Source organism: Sinocyclocheilus anshuiensis, unplaced genomic scaffold, assembly GCF_001515605.1.
Source record: "Sinocyclocheilus anshuiensis isolate Anshui unplaced genomic scaffold, SAMN03320099.WGS_v1.1 scaffold648, whole genome shotgun sequence".
In the NCBI taxonomy this organism is placed as follows: domain Eukaryota; kingdom Metazoa; phylum Chordata; class Actinopteri; order Cypriniformes; family Cyprinidae; genus Sinocyclocheilus; species Sinocyclocheilus anshuiensis.
Window position 1 is genome coordinate 593,550 of NW_015557156.1, and position 22,440 is coordinate 615,989.

General features: G+C 35.5%; 4 protein-coding genes across 4 annotated transcripts in view; 1 reads left to right on the plus strand and 3 right to left on the minus strand.

The window, feature by feature from the left end:
* Window positions 1-1,230, minus strand: part of LOC107678205 (receptor tyrosine-protein kinase erbB-3-like) — a 30,834-nt gene extending 29,604 nt beyond the window's left edge. The window contains 2 exon segments of the mRNA XM_016473402.1: window positions 436-709; window positions 1,026-1,230. Coding sequence (XP_016328888.1) covers window positions 436-538 — 103 coding nt within the window. The 5' untranslated portion in view covers window positions 539-709; window positions 1,026-1,230.
* A 1,947-nt stretch (window positions 1,231-3,177) lies between these two features.
* Window positions 3,178-12,269, minus strand: LOC107678207 (ADP-ribosylation factor 3). The gene is made up of 5 exons (XM_016473403.1): window positions 12,199-12,269; window positions 7,737-8,023; window positions 7,359-7,469; window positions 6,543-6,667; window positions 3,178-5,795 (listed from the first exon to the last, which is right to left on the minus strand). The coding sequence occupies exons 2-5, from the start codon at window positions 7,882-7,884 to the stop codon at window positions 5,634-5,636; spliced, it is 546 nt and encodes a 181-aa protein (XP_016328889.1). The 5' UTR covers window positions 7,885-8,023; window positions 12,199-12,269; the 3' UTR covers window positions 3,178-5,633.
* Window positions 12,270-14,157: 1,888 nt separating this feature from the next.
* LOC107678175 (peptidyl-prolyl cis-trans isomerase FKBP11-like) lies at window positions 14,158-17,558 on the plus strand. Its single transcript, XM_016473353.1, has 6 exons — window positions 14,158-14,669; window positions 14,890-14,952; window positions 16,271-16,358; window positions 16,545-16,578; window positions 16,752-16,822; window positions 17,259-17,558. Exons 1-6 carry the CDS (start codon window positions 14,556-14,558, stop codon window positions 17,465-17,467), a joined length of 579 nt encoding a protein of 192 aa, XP_016328839.1. The 5' UTR covers window positions 14,158-14,555; the 3' UTR covers window positions 17,468-17,558.
* A 2,652-nt stretch (window positions 17,559-20,210) lies between these two features.
* LOC107678176 (coiled-coil domain-containing protein 65-like) overlaps window positions 20,211-22,440 on the minus strand; it is a 10,563-nt gene continuing 8,333 nt past the window's right edge. The window contains exons 8-9 of the mRNA XM_016473355.1: window positions 20,884-21,036; window positions 20,211-20,639 (exon numbers count right to left, since the gene is read on the minus strand). Of these exons, the coding sequence (XP_016328841.1) occupies window positions 20,346-20,639; window positions 20,884-21,036 (447 nt within the window). The 3' untranslated portion in view covers window positions 20,211-20,345. The remainder of the gene's footprint in view (window positions 20,640-20,883; window positions 21,037-22,440) is intronic.

The following is a 22,440-nucleotide window of genomic DNA, read 5'->3' on the forward strand; positions in this document are numbered from 1 at the left end:
ACAGGAACAAATCTCTCCTTTTACACTCACAGTCTAAGATAAACAAATATATCTCGCTTAGACACAATGGTGCAGAAACAGGTTTTCTGAATGCATTAGCTACGGACAGCAACATCACTATTTTGGGATGTATATTGTGTAAGCACATATAGGTTTTAACACATTTTGTTACAAATTTGTGGAGCTGTTTGTAAATACTCCTTTTAAAATATATTACATTATATATATATGAACAATATTTGTATGCAAATTACACTTTATTATTACTATTACACTTGCATGAAATTTATGCAAAGTGTCACTTTAATAAAAGTAGCAAATGCATAATGCATTAGCATCCTAAATATTAAAATGCAAATGTTTATGCTATTCTCTTATGTCTTTCCAGTCGCATACAGGTGCATTGTGCATACAGTAAAAACAGATTAAGCCTACCTTCATGTTTACCTTCCTCTGTCTGAGCGCGCGCAGGTGAACGGAGCGCGAGACACAGCGCGAGCATCTGCAGCAGAGCAGCATTCATCTTCATCATCCTCATCCTCAGAATATTCCCAATGTGAGGTCAGTCCGTCAGTCTGAGCAGACAGTTAAATATTCATGGCCAAAGAAGCGGGGAAGAGATGATGCTCCCTTCACTTCGGCTTGTCCAAGTTTGACAGAAATTTGACAGACGTTTTTTCTCTCTCTCTCTCTCTCTCTCTCTTCTTTCCTTTTTAATCCGAAAAGTTCCAAATATTACATTCAGTAAGTAATTACATTACATTTAGTTACATTACATTACGTAGAGCAAACGAAAAAGATACCAAGTAGTCCATTTCCGTTTGTTGCGGAAAAGTTTATAGACTTATGCTATAAATCCTTCGGTATAGGCTACGTCAGTTCAAAGCTAACACTCTGATTTAAACAAAAATTGTAATACAATCAATAGTTTGAGTTGAAAAGCGCCCAGAATACAGACGAGGTTAAAAGATTTGTAAATATGAAAAGGCTCGAGCACGCAGGAATGCTGTCTCGAGGTTTGTTACCTGTTGACGCGTACAGGTGAATGATGCTGAACGCTGATTGGGTCTGATCAAGGTGACGTCGACCTTGTAATTCCAAAGCCCGTGCACTGATTTATTTCAAACATGTAAACAAGTCATAAAGCCTTGATTGTGAACTCCTGACCATCATAAACAGATGAATTTCCCTCAGTAAGCGACAGTCCTCACAGCCTACACTGAAAACACCGACGAGATTGTGATAGATTTATGTGCCAAGATTGCGCTCTCTCGCTCTCTCTCTCTCTCTCTCCCTGAACAAACACATACACACATCCGGGCTTTGCTGTATCGATAATAATGTTATCTTGGAGTGAGGGTCTCATTGTGTGTAAGTCAAGGCTGGCATTGTGTCCCGGACCGGTATCGTCCACAAGTTTATCAGTGTTTCTTTGATGGCTCTGGACTCACAGTCTCACAAAGAACACTTTGTGCCTCAGTTCAGATGGCTTCAGACCTCTGAGACAAGAAAGTGTTTAGAGCACACGCTCACTCTCAGACAAAATAAATAACTGCCAAAATAATACATTTTAAATCATATTTTAATATTATTTATATTTGTATTAATTTTTCCATTTTGATTTCCTTTTTGTAATGTATTCATTTTAATTCTATAAATTCTAAATACCTCACAAATCACACATCACTCTGAAACAAAAACCACAGCAATTCAATAATTGTCAAAATAATACATTTTAATATTCTTTTTTTAATTGTATTTAATTTTTATTTTTATATATTTATTTTGTTCAATTTTAATGTCATTTTTGGATTGTACTCACTGAAATTCCCCAACAGTAATCACTAAACTGTTACTCTCAAACACAGAAATCACATCAATTGAATAACTGACAAAATAATAATGTATAATTTTAATTATATACATTGTTATATTGTTTATTTTTTCACATTTTTCTAATTTATTCTAAATGTCTCAACAGTAAACACTACACTTTGAGAGCACACATCACATACTGTGCCTCACAATAATGCATTTAATTGTAATCTAAAATAATTATTAAGCTTTTTTTTATTTAAAAAAAAAATACACTTTATATATTTTTTTCTTTATTATTAAGCATATTCCTTATAGTTCCTCAAATTTGACATGGCCCAAATGGATGCTACACGTTAATCAAATTATTATTTTAAAGTGTTTTTCTTTTCACAGCATGCAATGTTTTCTAATTGGTACTTTTTGAACAATTAACTTCCCCCTTGTTCTCCATTCAGACAGCATGTGAGTGTAGTCACAGTTGGAAAACAGGTTTTAAAAACCAGCTCTTCCTGCACTACCGGTTTGTATGAGGCACTGATTGAACAAACAAGTAGTACACAGACAGACAAACACACACACAGACAGACAGACATACTTACACAACAACCCTTAATGAATTCTTTACCGTCCTCTATATGCTCTGATACATCATATGCTATTTTTTCTTTTTACAGGGAAGTGCAGCGCATAAAAAAAGGTATTTTATTATTTTGGGACACATTTCTTGTTCATTAATATCTCACCAGCCAACAGCATTATGGGCCAGAACACACTCTGATTGAGCTTTCTCACACGCTTCCTACTTTGAACATCTCATGGGTTTGTAAATGTTTCGCACTCTATATATTATACATTGGCAAGCACATATGCAGTAATGCGAATATGCTTTTTTGTTCTTTACTTCCTTTCACAAAGTGAAAAGTGTCTGAAACTGTTGGTTTTCACAATAGTTCTGCCCTCTTCTGGTGGACATAAGGGACAGCAGTGCAGAAAGAGACTCGATATAGGCCTACTCCACGACTCCAGCTTAGAAGTTTCAAAGCACAGTTTATCTTTGTGAGACGTTTGCGATAAATAATGCAATCCATTAAAACTAATTAAATCTAGGATTAGACATGATCCATTTCTGGCGCCTACCAGAGATCAATATAAGACATTACACATAATATACAATATGATGAAGTCATTAGGTGGCTTTACTAAAGCATATTCCAGACCAGGAGGGATAGGTTTATTCAACAGTATCCACTATAATCTTCCAGCAGGTGTGGTCATTACATAAGGTTCTTATGTCCACTTAAAAAAATTTGCATTAAAATGTAAAATGGAACCAACACAAAAGAGAGAAGACATGGCAAATAATTTTCATGTTTTTATTTGAGCGTAGCGTTACAGTCAGGGATCGGAGGGAGAGAAAGATTTTTGTGTCTACATCATAATAATCAACAATAATCTTTCTTAATCTACTGTAACAGATAATTACACATTTCATCCATGATTTCTAAGTTCTATTTATTTATTGAAATTGTTTTCCCCTTCATTGATTATGTTCACTGACACTGTATAAGCCATTAAAATGATTTACCCAACACAGTAAAAAAATCAACAAAGAAAATGCATAAGCACACAGAGGTAAAAACACATTCACCTAAATAAATACATAAATAAAAATATAGTATCGAAGAAGATAAAATCAAACTTTAAACCATCCTAAAAAGTCAACCCTAGCTACTCAATAAGCACACAAACTATTTAATGCAAAGAATAAATGCTTTGAAATCAAGCAAACTACCTATTTGAGATTTTTTAACCCCTTTTGTTCCCAGATCAACTAAAACAAAACAAGCAACTCAGTGACCCAATAACTTAGTTAATAAATAACCTTGTGAAAACACACTTTTGTAAGAAGATAAGGCCACAAAACTTAACAGACTGGACGATTCACACTGCAGACTTGTGTAGAACATCGCTGTTTGCATTATATGCTGAAATACTACTGTAGAGTGTGTTAAGCTAACTAAGCTTATGTTCCATTGCCAAACTGGATCATTTGAGGTTAAGTGTCTTGCTAAATACCACAATAAGTTTTGGTAACTCTCCCGTTCCTGCATCACCCACACGCTACAGCGCTCAAAATAATACAAGACTCCATTCGAATCATGTCCTAGGTTGAAAAGACTCGCCTTTTATAATGTTCATACAGTCATAAGAGTCATAACAATGGGTTTTAGTGTAAAGGTGCTGGGTATTAAGTGGGAAGATGCCAAAAATGCAAACTAGAAAACAATGCTAGAAACACATACAATTACAAACAGACTGTGTTAGTGTTAGATTTTTGTGTGATGGATGGATTACTGACACACACGCAATGCAGGAAAAGCGGTTTTGTTGTATTTACACTAGCTAGCATGGTAAAATAGGTAAGCATTTGATTTTTCATTTGTCCTTGTAGTCTGTAACAGATTATGTTATAGAATATGACGTGTTAAGCACAAAAGACAACCTACTTTAAATATACATATCTATATATTTTTCTCATTTCTGAACTATAATAATCCAAAACATCATGAATAAAGCCCAAATGTGTGCACTGATTCAACAAATTCACATTCGTTGGGGGCGATATGTTAGTCTGAACCCACAAAATGCATTATGAGCATGAAACATGCAAACAAACACATAAGCAGACGAGTTATTGTGCAGTTTGCTGCAGACCACTGACATACCGAGGTTTAATGTATGTATGTGTGTGTGCTGTTTTATGCTGTTCACTAATATGAAAGCAAAAGCAAAAAATTTAGTGTCATAACAATCTACTAATCATGTCAGTGGCAAATTAGTATAGCAACTAATAAAGGACTGTGTTAAACAGCATTTCACTATCTATCTATCTATCTACAGTATCTATCTATCTATCTATCTATCGGACTAACAGCACAGCATGCATGCCATGCAGACAATGCTAGAGATTCGTACAAAACAATACCCATGCAACAACTAGCCAAGTCAATTCTACAACAAAGGGGCGTTTGATTGGAAAAAGCTTTATTTACAGCTTCACTTGAATTATGGTGGACAACTCAACAGCACCACGTTTGACTCACAATTTAGGCGAGGGATGTGTGATAAGCGACATTCGTTGTACAGCGTCCATTCTAGTACAGCACGGCCACAAAGCAGCATGCAACACCAACCAGCTTCGTGTGACTAAACACGCACATGCAGATCTAACCTCTACTACACCACAACGCTTAACACGACACCAAGAGAAAGAGCCATGCAAAACACAGCAGGGTATCTAACGCAATCACGAACCGCCGGGATCGCAGACTGTGGATATTGTGTGCGTGAGGAGGCAAACTGCATCATAATCGCATCTACGGAGCATTTCGACAACACGAGGAAATACATAAGCATATTACATAATACATGAGCACGCTCAGACCCAACGATCTTTTTCATGGCAGTCAAGGACAACACTGATCACTGATTGTAAACACGTGAGCGAGAGAGGGAGAGACGATAAAATCGACTAAACGTTGATGCTATAAACCGACACTTTTCGTACAGTGAAATGGAAAAGTTAACAGAGGAAATATTGATCTGCGTGTGAATGCGTGTGCGTACAAACCTACAGATGATTTACACAGAGCCGTAGAAGGCTCCATAAACCACATACTGTGTTTTTCCAGAATACAACCAAAAAAGAACGAAAATTGAACAAAAGAGAAACCAAACATAATGATTCCGAAGGCCAAATTAGTCCCACCCCTTTCCCAAAGCGAGAGACGGCCACGTAATGCAAATCCTGGCCCTCACTTCTTATTCTTGAGCTGATTGGCGAGCCAGTCGAGCCCTTCGTACAGACCATCACCGCTGGTCGCGCAGGTCGCTTGTATATACCAGTTGCGATGGCGGAGCGAATGGAGGCCGAGTTTGTCTGTGATCTCAGCTGCATTCATAGCGTTTGGCAGATCCTGGAGTCAAGGAGGAATATAAAAAGAGAGTAGATTGTGAAATTGAATATTTGCTTAGATAGGACCAGATATTTTTATTCTAAAATAAATATACAATTTAGCCACAGAAATACAGATGATAGATTATGGACTGCCCATTGATGGACATGTGTTCTGTTTATATAAAATGTTATGCTAGTGACCTATATACTAACATTGAAAAGTTTGAGGAAGACTTTTTAATGTTTTTGAAAGAAGCTCACTAGGACTGCATTTATTTGATAAAAAGACACTTAAAACGGTAATATTGTGAAATAGCATTACAAAAAGTGTTTTCTATTTGAATACATTTTAAAATGTCATTTTTTCCGGTGTTGGCAAAGCTGAATTTTCAGCATCATTACTCCAGTCTTCAGTGTCACGTGATCCTTCAGAAATCATTCTAATATGCTGATTTGCTGCTCAATAAGCATTTCTTATTATTATGTTGAAAACAGTAGTTTTGCTTAATTTTTTGGAAAATCCATGTTTTCTGGGTTATCTATGAATAGAAAGTTTAAAAGAACAGCATTTATTTGAAATAGAATTTGTGTTGTGACAATGTAAAAGTACTAATAGTCACTTCTAATTATTTAATTCTTGCCGAATAAATATAACCCCAATCTTTTAAATGGTAGTATAAATATGAAAATATGAAATAATTTTTTGGACATATATTTTGTGATCTGTCAGGTAGTAGGGATGCTTTAATAAACAAAATCACAGTACCTGTTTGTTTGCAAAGACAAGAAGGACAGCATCACGCAGTTCGTCTTCTGCAAGCATCCTCATTAACTCCTCCCGCGCCTCGTTAACTCTCTCCCGATCGTTGCTGTCAACCACAAAGATAAGACCTAAGGACAGAAAAATGAGCAGAGATAAAGAATAGAGACTTAATTTAATTCAACGAGCAACAAACATTAACACAACTCAAAAAATACACAGATTGTATTCAGCTATGCAATAGCAGTTTTGTTTAAAAAGAACATTGTTTATTTGAGCTATTTTACACTAAGATGTGGACATGTTAACCAGTGTTATTTTAGTATCATTGAGGTACTAATAGTTTTTTTCAATATTTTCCATTTTCGCTAATGTTTTAGGAATTCTGTTATGTGTTTTTGTCATCATTATTAGTTTTTTATATACATTATATATTTTATATAAAGAATATATATTTTTCTATAGTTTTTTTGTATTTCAGTTTTAGTTATATATTAAAACAAAGTTAAACTAAAATGAAAATTCATAATGTTGCCTAGGGAACTATTCCAATAAAATACATTTTTACAAATATTACATATTTTCTTTTCTTTCCGTCATAATTCAAGTAACAAAAACATTTTATGGTTTTAATTTTAGTTAGCTATAATAACCCTGCTTGATGTTTACAAGGTGGCTCTGCAGGACCAGCCATGTAAATGCAGTGTGTGCTCACTGAACACAACACAAACTGCACAGACACACCAAATTACAATCATTTACACAGTCAACTCAATCCAGCTTGTGTTTTAGTGGGAGACGTGAAGTGTATGTGTAACTCACCCTGTGTATTTTGAAAGTAGTGTCTCCAGAGTGGTCTGATTTTATCCTGACCACCCACATCCCACACAGTGAAGCTGATGTTCTTGTACTCCACTGTCTCCACGTTAAAGCCTTAAAACACAAACACAAACATCACAAACTTACACTGTATGGCCCAGAATCACAGCACAATTCAGTTACTGTACATTCACCTCACAGCAACTGTAAAAATATAATGGCTCTATATGAAATACATAAAGTAAATACACATTTATACACTGTGTGTTTGAAATGTCATTGTGTCTCAGACCTTAAATTCTGCCTAAGGATGAACAGATACCTGTATAATAGTATTGTAAGTCAACATGACAATAGAATAAAGTAAGAGAAGGATTTTACCAATGGTTGGGATGGTGGTCACGATCTCTCCCAGCTTCAGTTTGTAAAGGATGGTGGTTTTACCAGCAGCATCTAATCCAACCATCAGAATTCTCATCTCTTTCTTCCCTATCAGACTCTTCAGCAGATTGCCAAAAATATTCCCCATGATTCAATGTTTTGCTTCGTCTAGCCAATCGCAATCCAGAAAGCTGTGAGTCCTTGGTGTGGAACAATTCACTGAGGTAAAAAAAAACTGAAAGCCTTGGTTATTTAGGTTATTTAACTGAGAACAAGAATCTAGAGTCCTGGAAAGGGAAAAAGAAGAGGAAATGTTATTCTCACTCTCATAAAATGTGCACTTTTATTCAGCAAGGACATATTAAATTAATCAAAAGTAACAGTAAAAGACATTTATAGTGTTACAAAAATTCTATTTCAAAGTAATGCTGTTCTTTTGAACTTACTATTCATCAAAGAATCCTGAATACATGCATCATGGATTCCACCAAAATATTAATAAGAAGAAGAACCATTCTCAACATTGATAATAATAAAAAAATGTTTCATGAAATCAGCATATTAAAAGGATTTTTCAAGAATCATGTGACACTGAAGACTGAAGCTTTGTCATCACTAGAATAAATTACATTTAAAAATTATTTCAATAGAAAACAATTATTTCAAATTGAAATATTACTGTTTTTTATTTACTGTATATTCGATAATAAGAATGAGAGACTTTATTCCAAAACAGTAAACAGTAGTGTAGGTATGTATGTACAGTTATACACTCCATGAAAAAAGGTACAAAAGCTGTCACTTTTCAAAAGGTACTTTTTGTTCCTTTTAGGTGCTAATATTTACTTTTTATAGATACTAATACATACCTTTATGGTACAAATATGCATCCTCATATTGCAGCAAATGATCTACATAAAGTGTGATTCAGTTGGACTGACTGAATTTAACATGTAAATGATGAGCAGTGCAATCTGAACATTTCAGCCAAACATTATTTCACCTGCTGTAATCACACAAAACTGATTATCAAAGATGCATTTGGAAGTTGCAAGCGGATTGAATGAACATGATGCTTTTGGATGTGTATACATTTCTGATCTTCACTAGTCTGCTTTATGTGTACAAGCTACATACTGAACTGAAGAAACTATGATCCTGCCATGTCTTCAGGCCATCCAGCAATCTGTTCATCCCTCTCATATCCCGCCTTCACATGAACCCCCAATAGTCATCCCTGAACATTCCCAGATGGAGTTATCCGAGATGTAGAACACATTCCCCGATAACCGTGTTGTCCTAATTCACGAATTGTCAATGTATAAAGCTTAAATTTTAAATTAAACGTGTTTAAGGGAGACTGAGGTTAGTCACACAGTGGCTTTATCAAAGGAACTGTAAGGCTTTGAGTCAAATGTCCAAATACACAAATCTATATTTTCTCTAGCAGTGTGTTGTATGTCATTGTGTGTTTGTTTCAAACACCTAGTTTTAAACACTTTTAAAGGAATAGGTGACCCAATAATGAAAATTTGCTGAATATTTACTTCAGGTCATCCAAGAAGTAGATGAATTTGTTTCTTTTTTGGAACAGATTTGGAGAAATTTAGCATTACATCAATGGGTCCTCTGCAGTGAATGGGTGCCGTCAGAATGAGAGTCCAAACAGCTGATAAAAAACATCTTGATAATCCACACCGCTCTAGTCCATCAATAAAAATCTGAACATCTGTGCGTTTGTGAGAAACAAATCCTTTAAGATGTCCACAAGTCCATCAAACTGTTAATTCCAGCCAAAATACAAGTCCTCGATCCTTAAAGGGTTAGTTCACCCAAAAATGAAAATTAGGCTGTGTTTTACTCACCCCCGAGGCATCCTAGGTGTATATGACTTTCTTCTTTCAGACGAATCCAGTCGGAGTTATATTCAAAATTGTTTTTGATCTTTCAAGCTGTTTAATGGCACTCAGCGGGTGTTGCAGTGCTTCAGTCCAAAAGAACTTAAATAAAAATCGCCCATCCATAAAAAAAGTGTCTCACACAGCTCCAGGGGGTGAAAAAAGGCCTTCTGTAGCGAATTGATGCGTTTTTGTAAGAAAATTATCCATATTCAAAACGTAATAATCTAACCCTTTAATACTGTTTTCGCCAGTTAAAAAGTTGTATAAATCAGAAGAGAAATATGCACAGCGAAAACAGTCTAAACAGTTCTAAACAAATATTTCAGTGGATTTTGATGTGAGAGGAAACCAGGGGATGGACTTTTTCACTGGAGAAAGTGTTATTATGAATTATGGACTTGTGTTTTAGCCGGAAGCAAGGATTTTAAGTAAAAAATGCCTAATGATGGATTTGCGTTTTACAAATGTAATAAACTGATGCTTGCTGTTGAAGTGGAGTCATGTGGATTATTGTGATGTTTTTATCAGCTGTTTGGACTCTCATTCTGACGGCACCCATTCACTGCAGAGGATCCATTGGTGAGCAAGTGATGTAATGGTAAATTTCTCCAAATTTGTTCTGATGAAGAAACAAACTCATCTACTTCTTGGATGACGGCCTGAGGGTGAGTAAATGTTCAGCAAATTTAATTTGTTAATTCTGTCCATCAAACTGAAATACCAATTATCAAATTCTTGCTATGACTGTTGGTTAAACAAATCCAGGCTAAAACAAAACACAATAAAAAGCACATCATTGACACATGTTCAGATTTTAAATGAAAATGTTAAACTGCGAGTACAGGACCTGTAAAAACATTTTATGTCAGCATAGTTTTAAATGTCGTAATTCAAAAATATATATTTTACATTTTACATGTTTGCCATTACATGACTTGTATCGTGTTTCAAAAATTACATTTTGCTGAAAAAAGTAAAAAAAAATAAATAAATAGCATGTCCATATTTAACGACTTGTTTTGTGTTTCAAAAATTAAATTTTGCTGAAAAAAAAAGTACAAAAATAGTTTAGCTTATAATGCCACAATGCCCTGCTAATGGGTTATGTTATCACCAAATGTCAAAGAGTGTTCATTTGTATCTTTCTATTTTCCTAGCCACAGTGGAAATGTTCAAAAGATTTTGTTTCGTGAAACATGCCTAGAAAGAAACTGACTTTTAAAAATAAATCTATTCTGAGTAATAATGACAGAAGTGTGACAACTAGCCTTGGCCTCCCCTTTAAAATCAAGACAAAAGATAACAATATTAAAGCTGCATAACCAGCATGAAAGTATACTTGATGCACATGTAAATGTGTCGGTAACACTTTACTTGAAGGGGTGTGCATAAGACTGACATGACACCTTCATAATCATGACATGACACATGTCATGAATATGAAGGAAGTTTTATGCATGTTTATGACAACTGTCATTAAGTGTCATTCGTTCAGTTATGTCATTTTTAATGCAAATATGACATTATTTGACCTACCCCTAACCTAACCCTACCCCTAACCTTACCCCTAACCATAGCCCATAACAAAGACATCTCAAACAATGTCATCTTTGCATTAAAAATTACATAACTGAGTGAATGACACTTAATGACAGTTGTCATAAACATGCATAAAAAACCTTCATATTCATGACATGTGTCATGTCATGATTATGAAGGTGTCATGTCAGTCTTATGCACACCCCTTCAAGTAAAGTGTAACCAATGTGTCCACTAAGACAGTAATACGAGAAGGTGTTTGTGATGAATAATAATCTGATGATGCTGCGGGGGTCTGACTCCGGCTGAGCTGTCCATGGTGCTGACGCCCGACCCACCTCCAGCAAACCCCTTCCACACAAAACACATCACGAATATCATTTCCAACTATTTTTGTAACAGACTTCGTCGTTTTTTAAAGGCTTCCTTGTTTCCGAATGATTCTCCTCAAACCTGTGCAAGAGACCCCAACAATGTAGTCACGAGACATCGAAATACAACTGCGCTAGACGGAGGTCCACATGATATCTAATACGATGGTCTTCAAAAACATTAATATGGCTCTAAATTAATCATTTAGATTACTGCCGGCTTGTTGGAGCTCATAAAGGCCTACGACCCTTTGACAATGTCGGCGTAGGATACAAAGATCGGAGCTTCTCCGTGAAGCGAGGCGCTTGGCACGAAGCAGATGGATGAAATTGTTCTTATGCAAGATCACTACAATTCATGCAAAAGCAAACCAGAATCAATTAAAACCCGAGCGCAATACGAGCCGTCATGATATCTGAAGAGGCGTAAGACAGCAAGCACATCATCTGTGACACAGATCTTCATTCATTTGGAGAGATAGAGAGACGGTACGTTCCTCGCGGAAGGCCTGTCGCCTTTCTGTTTCCAGCAGCAATATAAGACGCGCTGTCATATTTCACCAAACGTACAGACAACATTTCAACCCGTCAGAACCACTTCCAAACGCTTCATTTTAAAGCAAACACAACAACTGAACGTATCTGCATTACCTTGCGAGCTGACACCAGCCGATTTTGGACACGGAGAGACAGAGAGAAAATCTCACGAGAGTTCACGCCGACAGCACAGGCTTGGATGGGGATTTCTCGCGATGTTTGGTTTTCGCATCTTGAGACTGCCTCCAGTCAGGTCAGGTAGCATATAGCCAAACAAATGACATGTCAAGGAAATGCTTGAGGTGTCACAACCAGTGTTGGGGAAAGTTACTTTTAAAAGTAATGCATTACAATATTGCGTTACTCCATAAAAAAGTAACAAATTACATTACTTAGTTACTTTTTATGGAAAGTTGCAAATTAAAAAGTAATGCGTTACTTTACTAGTTACTTGAATAAAGTAATTGATTACGTAACTTGCGTTACTTGTAATATATTACCCCCAACACTGGGCACAACACAACCGTCCTTCAAAATACAACTTCCCTGGAAATTCTTAGTAAATATCTAGCATTTTTGTATTGAAGCATAAAATGTGTAGGCCTGCATTTATTTTTTACCCATTTAGGGCTATTTGAGGGAAACAAAAGGGGAAATAAAAAGACATTTTAAGTCTTGAAATTAAACAATAAATAAACTGTTAAACTGACGCTTAATATGAAATAGTTTAGTAACTTAAATCACATGGCGGTCTACTCCAGACTTGTTATTGTTTAGTAACTATACTAAAACCATTACAAATTATAATTACTTGTAGTTAAATAAACAATTACTGAAATAACTATTTGAAATGTTTTATTTCTGCTAGTGGCCAAGGCAAGGCATTTCTCATTTTCGTTTAGTTTAAGCTAAAGCACTAAAATAGTTAAAACTATGTAAATTAAAACTTAATATGAACTAGCCTACATAAATATATTTCAATAACAACTAAAAAATTATAATAAAAAAAACTAAATACACAAAATTATTAAAACGTAACCTAAAATTACAATGAAAACAGAAAAATAAAAAGTCTAATTCGAAATATTAACAAAAAGTATAATGGTAGGGATACTAAAATAACATTAACTAATGATAATAAAATAACAATAGTGATAATAAAATAACATAACTTGCAAAGATAACATGATAACTCAAAGATAACTTAAAGGGATAGTTCACCCAAAAATGAAAATTCTGTCATTAATTACTCACCCTCATGTCGTTCCAAACCCGTAAGACCTTCGTTCATCTTTGGAACACAAATTTACAAATTTACGTTCAGGATGTGCGTGCTGTCTACTGAATGTAAACAACGCCGATTATGTTGATTACGTTCTGGGGTACTCTTCAAAATGGCGGAAGACGGTAACGCGGGGAGAAGAATTGTTGAATATGTTATGTTATTATTGTTTTCTTTGCGTACAAAAAGTTTTCTCGTAGCTTCGGAAAATTACGGTTGAACCCCTGATGTCACATGGACTATTTTACCGATGTCCTTGCTGCGTTTCTGGACCTGGGAACATTGCTGTCTACGGGAGGGTCAGACAGCTCTCAGATTTGATCAAAAACATTTTAATTTGTGTTACGAAGATGAACGAAGGTCTTACGGGTTTGGAACGTCACGAGGGTGAGTAATTAATGACAGAATTGTCATTTTTGGGTGAACTAACCCTTTAAAAATATAAAAATAAGATGTGAATTCAAAGAAGAAAATAATTATAGGCTACTAGGGTAGGCTACGCCTTTATAGCTTATTTATGGTGCAAAAGCATTATAGACTATAGATTTAAATTTATATCATTCGCATTCATCTATGTTTTTATTCAAGTTTATTGTAAAGAAAATAATCTTAAAGCTGTAGTGCGTACTTTTCGGATCATAAAATATGCTCATTGGTTCAACGTGGCGGGGGCGGGGCTATCTGCTTGTGAAACCAATGGAAGACAGGAGCGTTGTCAAGAAACTTGTTTGACAACAACTATTATTTTTGCAGTTCCGGTTACTGACGCTTGTTTTGCAGAAATTACACGCTTCGCCTTTAAACAAATCAAGAAAAAAAGGATGCAGTAGTGCTTTTCTCAAGCGCAGAATCTCACGCGCCCTCTAGCAGGGCAGTTCTCTAACAGCAGCAGCATGTGGAGAGACTTCTGGGATGCTGGCGGATTATAAGGCGGGGATTCCAGTGACCCAGGTATTGGTCCAGTGCTCGAGGGTCGTCTAACCCCGCCGTTATCTCTTCACTATAATAACACATCAGCTTTAACTGGCATCTCGCCTTCGGTGACTTCTTGTGTCCGAGTATTTATTGGCTCTCTCAGCGCCGCAGGCTGCAGTGGGGCGACTCTTGGGACGGAAGTGAGCCACTTAGAGTAGCTTTTATCCTTTTTGTGGTTATTGTTGGTGCTGATCGTCTCATAACGTGAGACACGATGCGAATTCAGACAGGAATCGCCTTGATTTTTCTCGCAGCTTTTGCATTTGTTGCAGCTGAGGACGCAGATGGCAAAGAAAGCGTGATCGAACAGTTGCTTGTGGAGACGTTGGTAAGCTGGGTCAACTTTTATTTTAATGAATGACTAGAGTGACTATTACTACAAGAGTCCACTAGCGGCTCGCTGCATGCGTGCTTTGATGACAAATGCACATTCACGTATCAATGCAAACATGCATATCTTTTTTTAGTACAGTCGGTGGTCTGCGCATTTCATTTCCTTACGACGTCCACTCTAATATTTCTCAATATTATGTTTTTGACCATTTTAGGTGAAGCCAGAGACATGCACGATTACATCAGAGATGGGAGACACGCTTCAAATCCATTACACGGTAATAAATATAACGCGTTGCGCCTTTACAGCCTATTATGTTGTAAAGCGAGGCACCTCCCAATGAAATATCTTGGTATGATTGACAAAATGCGTCCAAATGGACTCTTGGGGGGTTATTTGCACATGAAATCGTTCAGTGATGTGGCAGAGTCAAGCTGACATCTGGACTCGCCATATCTGACAGAAAATAAGAGTTGTAATGCAGTACGTGAGAGAGATGAACACGATGAACACATTCCTCTTTAGTTCATACAGAATAGAAGTTCATCGTGGAGTCACCTTTCTGTTTCGAAATGTAGTTATTTGTAATAGTATTTTAGTTTTAAGCGAAACCAAATGTTGTGGAGGAGGCGGAGCAACACGTCAGCATTTGAGTCAGAGCGAGCGCGCGGTGACTGACTCGAGAGAGCGCTATAGGAGCGTATAAGAGGAGGCCGATTTAAAAAAAAAAAAATGTTTACTCCCGTGAATAGTTCTTAGATTAGGTCAATGCATCAAAGTATTTACAAAAAAATAAAAATTGAAAGAGAATTTAAATTTTGTTAAAATTACTAAATTAATTTTACACATTACATTTTGTGACAACTTGTAATAAAAACTACGTAGATATTAACAAACAAAAATAAAATGACAAAAACGCAAAAAAATTACTAACCTTTAAAATGACAAAACATTACAGAATATCTAACTTTAAAACCGAAAATACAAATGCGTTTAATTAAAAATATTAATAAATCTATAATAGTATATTAATGATACTATAATAACACTATATATACACAGGTATAAGTTCACTACACACACACACACATATATATATATATATATATATATATATATCAGATAATGTTTAGACTAACATTTTTGTTTTATTAATCATTAATTATATTATGATTATATAATTATACGAATATTTATTATTCATTAAATATTCTATTAAATATATACTACCATTCAAATGTCATACACATATACACAAATATTGTTTTGGTCAACAGAAATTGTAATTAATACAATTTTTTTTACAATTTTAGCATGTAAAACACTTGGTGACAACATGCCCCAACCTGATTATTAAAATATGCCTTCTTTATATATTTTGTCTTTGTATAACACTAGTGCTTCCAAAACTTTTACAAGTGAATCCACAATTCCAGCATCCTGGCAGTGACCTGGTGGCTATCACCTTTTATTAAATTTTATTACTTACATTTTTTTGTATTAAGTTCTATATGTATTTACAACAAATAATTTGCTGCATCTACATAAAAATGAATGCAACTGACCTGCAACACCATTTCTCCTGTCCTGCGCAGGGTCGGTTAATGGACGGGAAGGTGATTGACACCTCTCTGTCTCGTGAGCCTCTGGTCGTAGAGTTGGGCAAGAGGTCTGTCATCACAGGTATGAGGCTCCACCACTGCAGTCCAACCCCAAATGATGTTATATTCATAACAACAGGACTTTTTTTAGAGAAAGACGGTTATGATAACTAAGGTCATGTTTTCTTTTGCAATCCATGGAAATAAACAAATGATGTGCTTTTCCACAATTGCACATATCTTTAAAACACGCTATTTTGCTTGGCAGGCCTAGAGCAAGCCCTGGTCGGATTGTGTGAAGGGTAAGTTGAAGTCAGCGCCTGCTTGTCACTTGGCAATGCATGTAGGCAGAGACAGTAAAAGTACAGCGATTGAATATGTTGAAGAACACTTCAAGAAAAGGTCTTTTAGGGTGAAGTCTGAATCATCCACTTTAAAGTCCGTTTCAGTCTTTTCTGGCTCTGTTTTGGCACAGACAAAAAATCAAAGCCACGATTCCAGCTCATCTCGCGTATGGAAAGAGAGGATTCCCTCCAACCATTCCAGGTAGCATGGCCATACATTTAAAGTGGCTTTAAGCTAGCAAAGCTGGTAATAATGATTATTTTTAAAAAATGATTAAATGGATAATTCACCCAAAACTGAAAATTCTTTCATCGCTTGCTCACATTCATGTATGACTTTCTATCTTATGTAGAACATGAAAAAAGATATTTGAAAGAATGTTGGTAGGCAAGCAGTTTCTGTTCCCATTGACTTACATTGTATGGACAAAAAATAAAAAGTCAATGGGAGCTAAAACTGGTTATCAGTATTCCTCAGAATATCTCCTTTCATGTTCCACAGAAGATAGAAAGTCATACAGGTTCTGGGTGAGTAAACAATGACAGAATTTTAATTTTTTGGGGGGACTCTCCCTTTAAATCATGTTCCGTGTTATTATTAATCTATTGTGTATCTCTCCATCTCTCTTTCCTCACAGGGGACAGCACACTTGAGTTTGAGGTGGAGGTAATCTCTCTGTCCCAGCAAACACCGTGGCAGAAGCTAGTTAATGATATCTTGCCTCTTTTGTGCTTGGCGCTGGTTCCCACTTTACTGGGTTTAGTGGGTCTCTACCTCTACAACAAAGCACATGCACAACCTCACGGCAAGAAGAAGAGCAAAGACAAGAAAAGCAAGAAGAAATAAGTTTTAAAGCCAAAAAGAATAAACTATTTAAATAATTGGTGCTTTCTATTTTTTTTTTTGTGACTTATTTGAGGACATTAAAACATTCAATTAAAACTCTCCTATGTTTACATGCAAGTCATTGAACAGATGCATTTATCTAGAGCCACTTACAAAAGGTGCCTTAGTATGTACAGTGGCCCCAAAAAGTATTTCAACTAAGTATTTCTATAGGTGTATTTAGAAGAATTTCAAAGCATAACAGAAATAGAGAGAAAGCAGGTATAATTTGGGGTTTTTGTAATTTATTCACACTGTTTAGCCTAAACATTCTGCCTCAAACATCTCTGAAATATCCATTTTCAATTAAATATACTCTACCATTCAAAATTTGTGAAGATTTTTAAAAACATTTTAGAGTTCTCTTATATTACCCAAGGCTGCATGTTTTTTGTCTTTACTTGTTGATTAAAAATTAACTAGAGATAGAGATGAATTGCTTTTATTGTATAATTGCTTTAGCTGCCCTTATGACCTTACAGTACATTTGAGTGTGTATCTCAAGATTGAATAGTGCATACATCATTCTCACTGATAAAACTGTTTACCTTGAATACAATGCAAGTCGCTTTGGATAAAATGTTTAAAATGACTATGATAAGCATCAGTAATTCAACATGTCTTGCAGGCGGAAGGCCAACATTCAATCAAGATAATTATATACTCACATACTACTTCCCCATCATTCTCTGCTCAGGAAGGAGTGTACTTTTACTCTAGGTGATCGGTCCACAGTGCAGGAGAAGGGTTCGTTCAAAGGCAAAAGGTCAGGAAATCTTCAACAAGAGTCAGCAGATCTTTAAAGGGTTAGTTCACCCAAAAATGACAATTAGCCCATAAATTACTCACCCTCATCCTAGGTGTATATGACTTTCTAATTTCAGACGAATCCAGTCGGAGTTATATTAAAAATTGTCTTTGATCTTTCAAGCTGTTTCATGGCACTCAGCAGGTGTTGCAGTGTATCAGTCCAAAAGAACTTAAATAAAAAGCATCCATCTATAAAAAAAAGTGTCTCACACGGCTCCGGGGGGTTAACAAAGGCATTCTGTAGCGAATCGATGCGTTTTTGTAAGAAAAATATCCATATTCAAAACGTAATAATCACTTTAATGTAGCTTGCATGGAAGCAGTTCCGGGCGGATGACGTATGAGGTCGGCTTTGCGCATGCGCCGCTCAGAAGTGACGCACGCGGAATCGCAGCGGATAAAGTGATTATTACGTTTTGAATATGGATTTTTTTTTTTTTACGCATTGATTCGCTACAGAAGGCCTTTGTTCACCAAAGGTTTTTATGGATGGGCGCTTTTTATTTAACTTGTTTTGGACTGAAGCATGCAACGCCTGCTGAGTGCCATGAAACAGCTTGAAAGATCAAAGACAATTTTTAATATAACTCCGACTGGATTCGTCTGAAAGAAGAAAGTCATATACACCTAGGATGACTTGAGGGTGAGTAATTTATGGGCTAATTTTCATTTTTGGGTGAACTAACGCTTTAAGCATGGTGGCACTGTGCTGCGAGCCTTTCATATTGAACAATATTGCAGTTTTGTAAAGAGTTTTAGTTAACAGCATGGATTGCAATATAAATAAATTATGCAGTTATGTTAAGGTTTATGTGTTGTGTTCAGAATCAATAGTTCCAAGTTTATGTCTCTCACTAACATTATAATGCAACAGATTGGTATTAATTATAAACAAATCCAAATTGGCTAAATTACAAAGTACTTAAGATCAACATAAAGCAAAAAAATCTCATATTATGTTACCTTACATGTTTATAAAGTTAAAGTGCAAAATAAGATATTTCAGTTTTCTGAGGCGTTTCTTTGGCCATAAATTGATTGATTGGTTGGTTGATTGAATGAATGAAATACATATAGTCTTGCATCAGATCGCAGTATTTTCATTCACATTCAGTTTTCATTTTTCACAGTATGTTGTCTCTGATCATAAATGTTATGTACTGGATGAACAGGCTTCATAAAACATAGCTTCACGTTATTTGTTGTCCTGTCGTCGCACTACTAGATTATATACTGCAGTACAGCATCTAAGGACATCATGCATCAACGTCTGAAGGTTTTCAGTCATCTTGTCATGCATCTATCCATGAGTGATAGAGCTCATGTATTTATAGCTGGGATTATGTCATGAGATGATGAGTTGCAAAAGGTCTTCAAATAATGAATAGTGAGAATTTTTTCCCAACTGAGCTTCACCTTACTTTCTAAGATGTATCGACCTGTCTTCCTGATGTAAAAGACGGTTTGTTGAGAGAATTCATCTATACTGCCTCATGCAAATGTGTGATTAACGTCTTTATCCATCTTACATGTCAATGGGAGCAAAAGCAGAAAGATAACATTCACTCCAGGTCAATATTTGATAAGGAGTTTGAAAAATGCAGACAAACCTTGCAGCAAATCCACAGAATCAATATTAGAATTTCAAAACACAGAATTACTGCTAATGTTGTTCATTAACATACTTAAAATTTGCTATTTAGTATTTCTGCTTTAGAATATTGGAAAACAGGACACACTGGTTACAGAACGCATTAAAAACCCTCCAGATAAATTATAATGGAACATCTTTGGAATCTTCAATGATGTGGCGCCATCTCGAGGACATTAAAACCCTTCTTTTTTTCTCTCGAACTGTCGCAACTTGATATACAGAAGTATAAAAAAGCTGTGAATAAAGTGTCTGCTAAAATCATAAATTGAATATAAAATGTACTGAGATCATTGCATTAAACAGACTAACTGATTGAATGCTAGGCAGAAAACATTTTAATTGCAACCAGAAACACTTGCATTGCATTTTTATTCCCTAAAACTGTTTGTGCACAACATTTGCTGCTTCTTGGACCACATAGCGCTTCTGATCGCGTCTCTCAGTGGCAACGGTGTCCTGAAGAGAAGGAGACAACACCACCAGAAGCTTCTGTTGCCGAAAACTCTCATCAGAAACCGAAACTTCATCCAGATACTGCTTCAGATAGAGCCTCAGTCGTTCATTCTCCTGTAACAGCAGCGTTTTCTCTCGCTTCAGACACAAATGTTCAAGCTGAACCTTGTTGTACCGTTGCCAGAACTTCTCAAGAGGCAAATGGTCAAGCATTAGCTGGGCACAGAGAACAGGACAAGTCAGAAGTAAATAAACGCTACACATCAAATTAAAGTAATGAATTGGCATGAAATAGTTCACAATGTAATATATATCTAAGTGAAACTTGCTATCCATTGAGAAAATGATGTTTTTTCCCCCATCTGAAATGCATTGGGTTGTGAAAAGCCACAATGCAAGTTGAATGCAAGTTCAACATGGAATCTGAAGGACTACTGAGTGTGATTTGAATGCTCATTACCTGAGCGAGTTTCTCATTCAGCGGCTCCATGGCATTGGCGCTCTCCTTATTCAGCTCTTCTTCACTCAGTGAGGATGTGTAGAAGGGCAGAACCTTCTCATACTCGGTCTCCAGCTTACTACACATCTCAGAGAGACGAATCAACCTTTCCCCCTATGGAAGAGAGAGAAGTATGATCTCTACTCCAGATCCAACACTACTCCCATTAAATATTCAAAATGCATCCCTGTTTAAAGAAACTCTCTTGGAAGTCTTCTTATGATACAAGAAGCAGTTTCTCCCTGTTTTAAGAACTTGAAGGATTTACCAAGAAGACAAGTCTTATTTTAGGCTTCATTATATTTTGTGCACAACCATCCTTTATTGACCAACTCAGTTATTATATGACATTTGACATTTACTATAAGCATAATAACAACATTGCAATGACCTTATGCTTTGAACTTTATTATGAATAAACTATGACTACAGTCTCTTTCATGGAATGAAAAGATCAGATTTTTGATATTGATATGAATTTTTTCTTGAGAATATTGGAAAAAATATCTGGGAAATCTACCATAATTCATTATATTATATTATATTATATTTTATATTATATTATATTATAACAATTATTATATATTATATGTGACCATGGACAACAAAACCAGTCTTAAGTCGCACTGGTATATTTATTGCAATAGCCAAAATACATTGTGTGGGTCAAAATTATAAATTGTTCTTTTATGCCAAAAATCATTAGGATATGTTCCATGAAGATATTTTGTACATTTCCTACTGTAAATATATTAAAACTTAATTTTTGATTAGTAATATGCATTGTTAAGAACTTAATTTGGACATTTTCAAATATTGTCCTATCCAAACCATACATCAATGGAAAGCTTATTTATGCTTATTTATTCAGTATAAATCTCAATTAAAAAAAAACTGTCACTTATCACTGGTTCTGTGGTCCCAGGGTCACATATTCTATTCTATTCTATTCTATTATATAGGAGAATGGATGAAATTTAAATTATATTATGATCAATCTAATATACTATAATTACAGTATATTAATATTCTTAAATATTCATATAATTTTGTTTATTTTGAATTAAAATGTATTTAAATAATAATAATAATAAATGTAATTCTATTCTTTAATTCTACTCATTTTCTACGAGGTTTTGATGCCTCACATGAAACATGTACAAGAAATAAGATGAATGAAAAGATTCATAAAAATCATAAAAATCATAAGCAATCTAAAACGGCATCCTAATTCCCTACTGTATGGCATTACTTGAAGGGACAAAGCAGACAAAGCAGAAATAAAGAACAATTTGTTGTTGCTGGTGTGTTAATATTCTGTAAATGAACTGTGTAAAAAATGTGGATGCATAAACGTACCATGACTACAATCTCTTGTAGTTTTTTAGTAGCATCGTTGCTTTGAATGGTAAGTTTGGTGAGCTGCTTTCTCCGAATGGTTTGGCCCTCAGCGAGCTGGGCTCTGAAATGTTGAACTTTCTGGGCGAGCTCTTCACGGCCTGAATGAAGCTGGTGAGC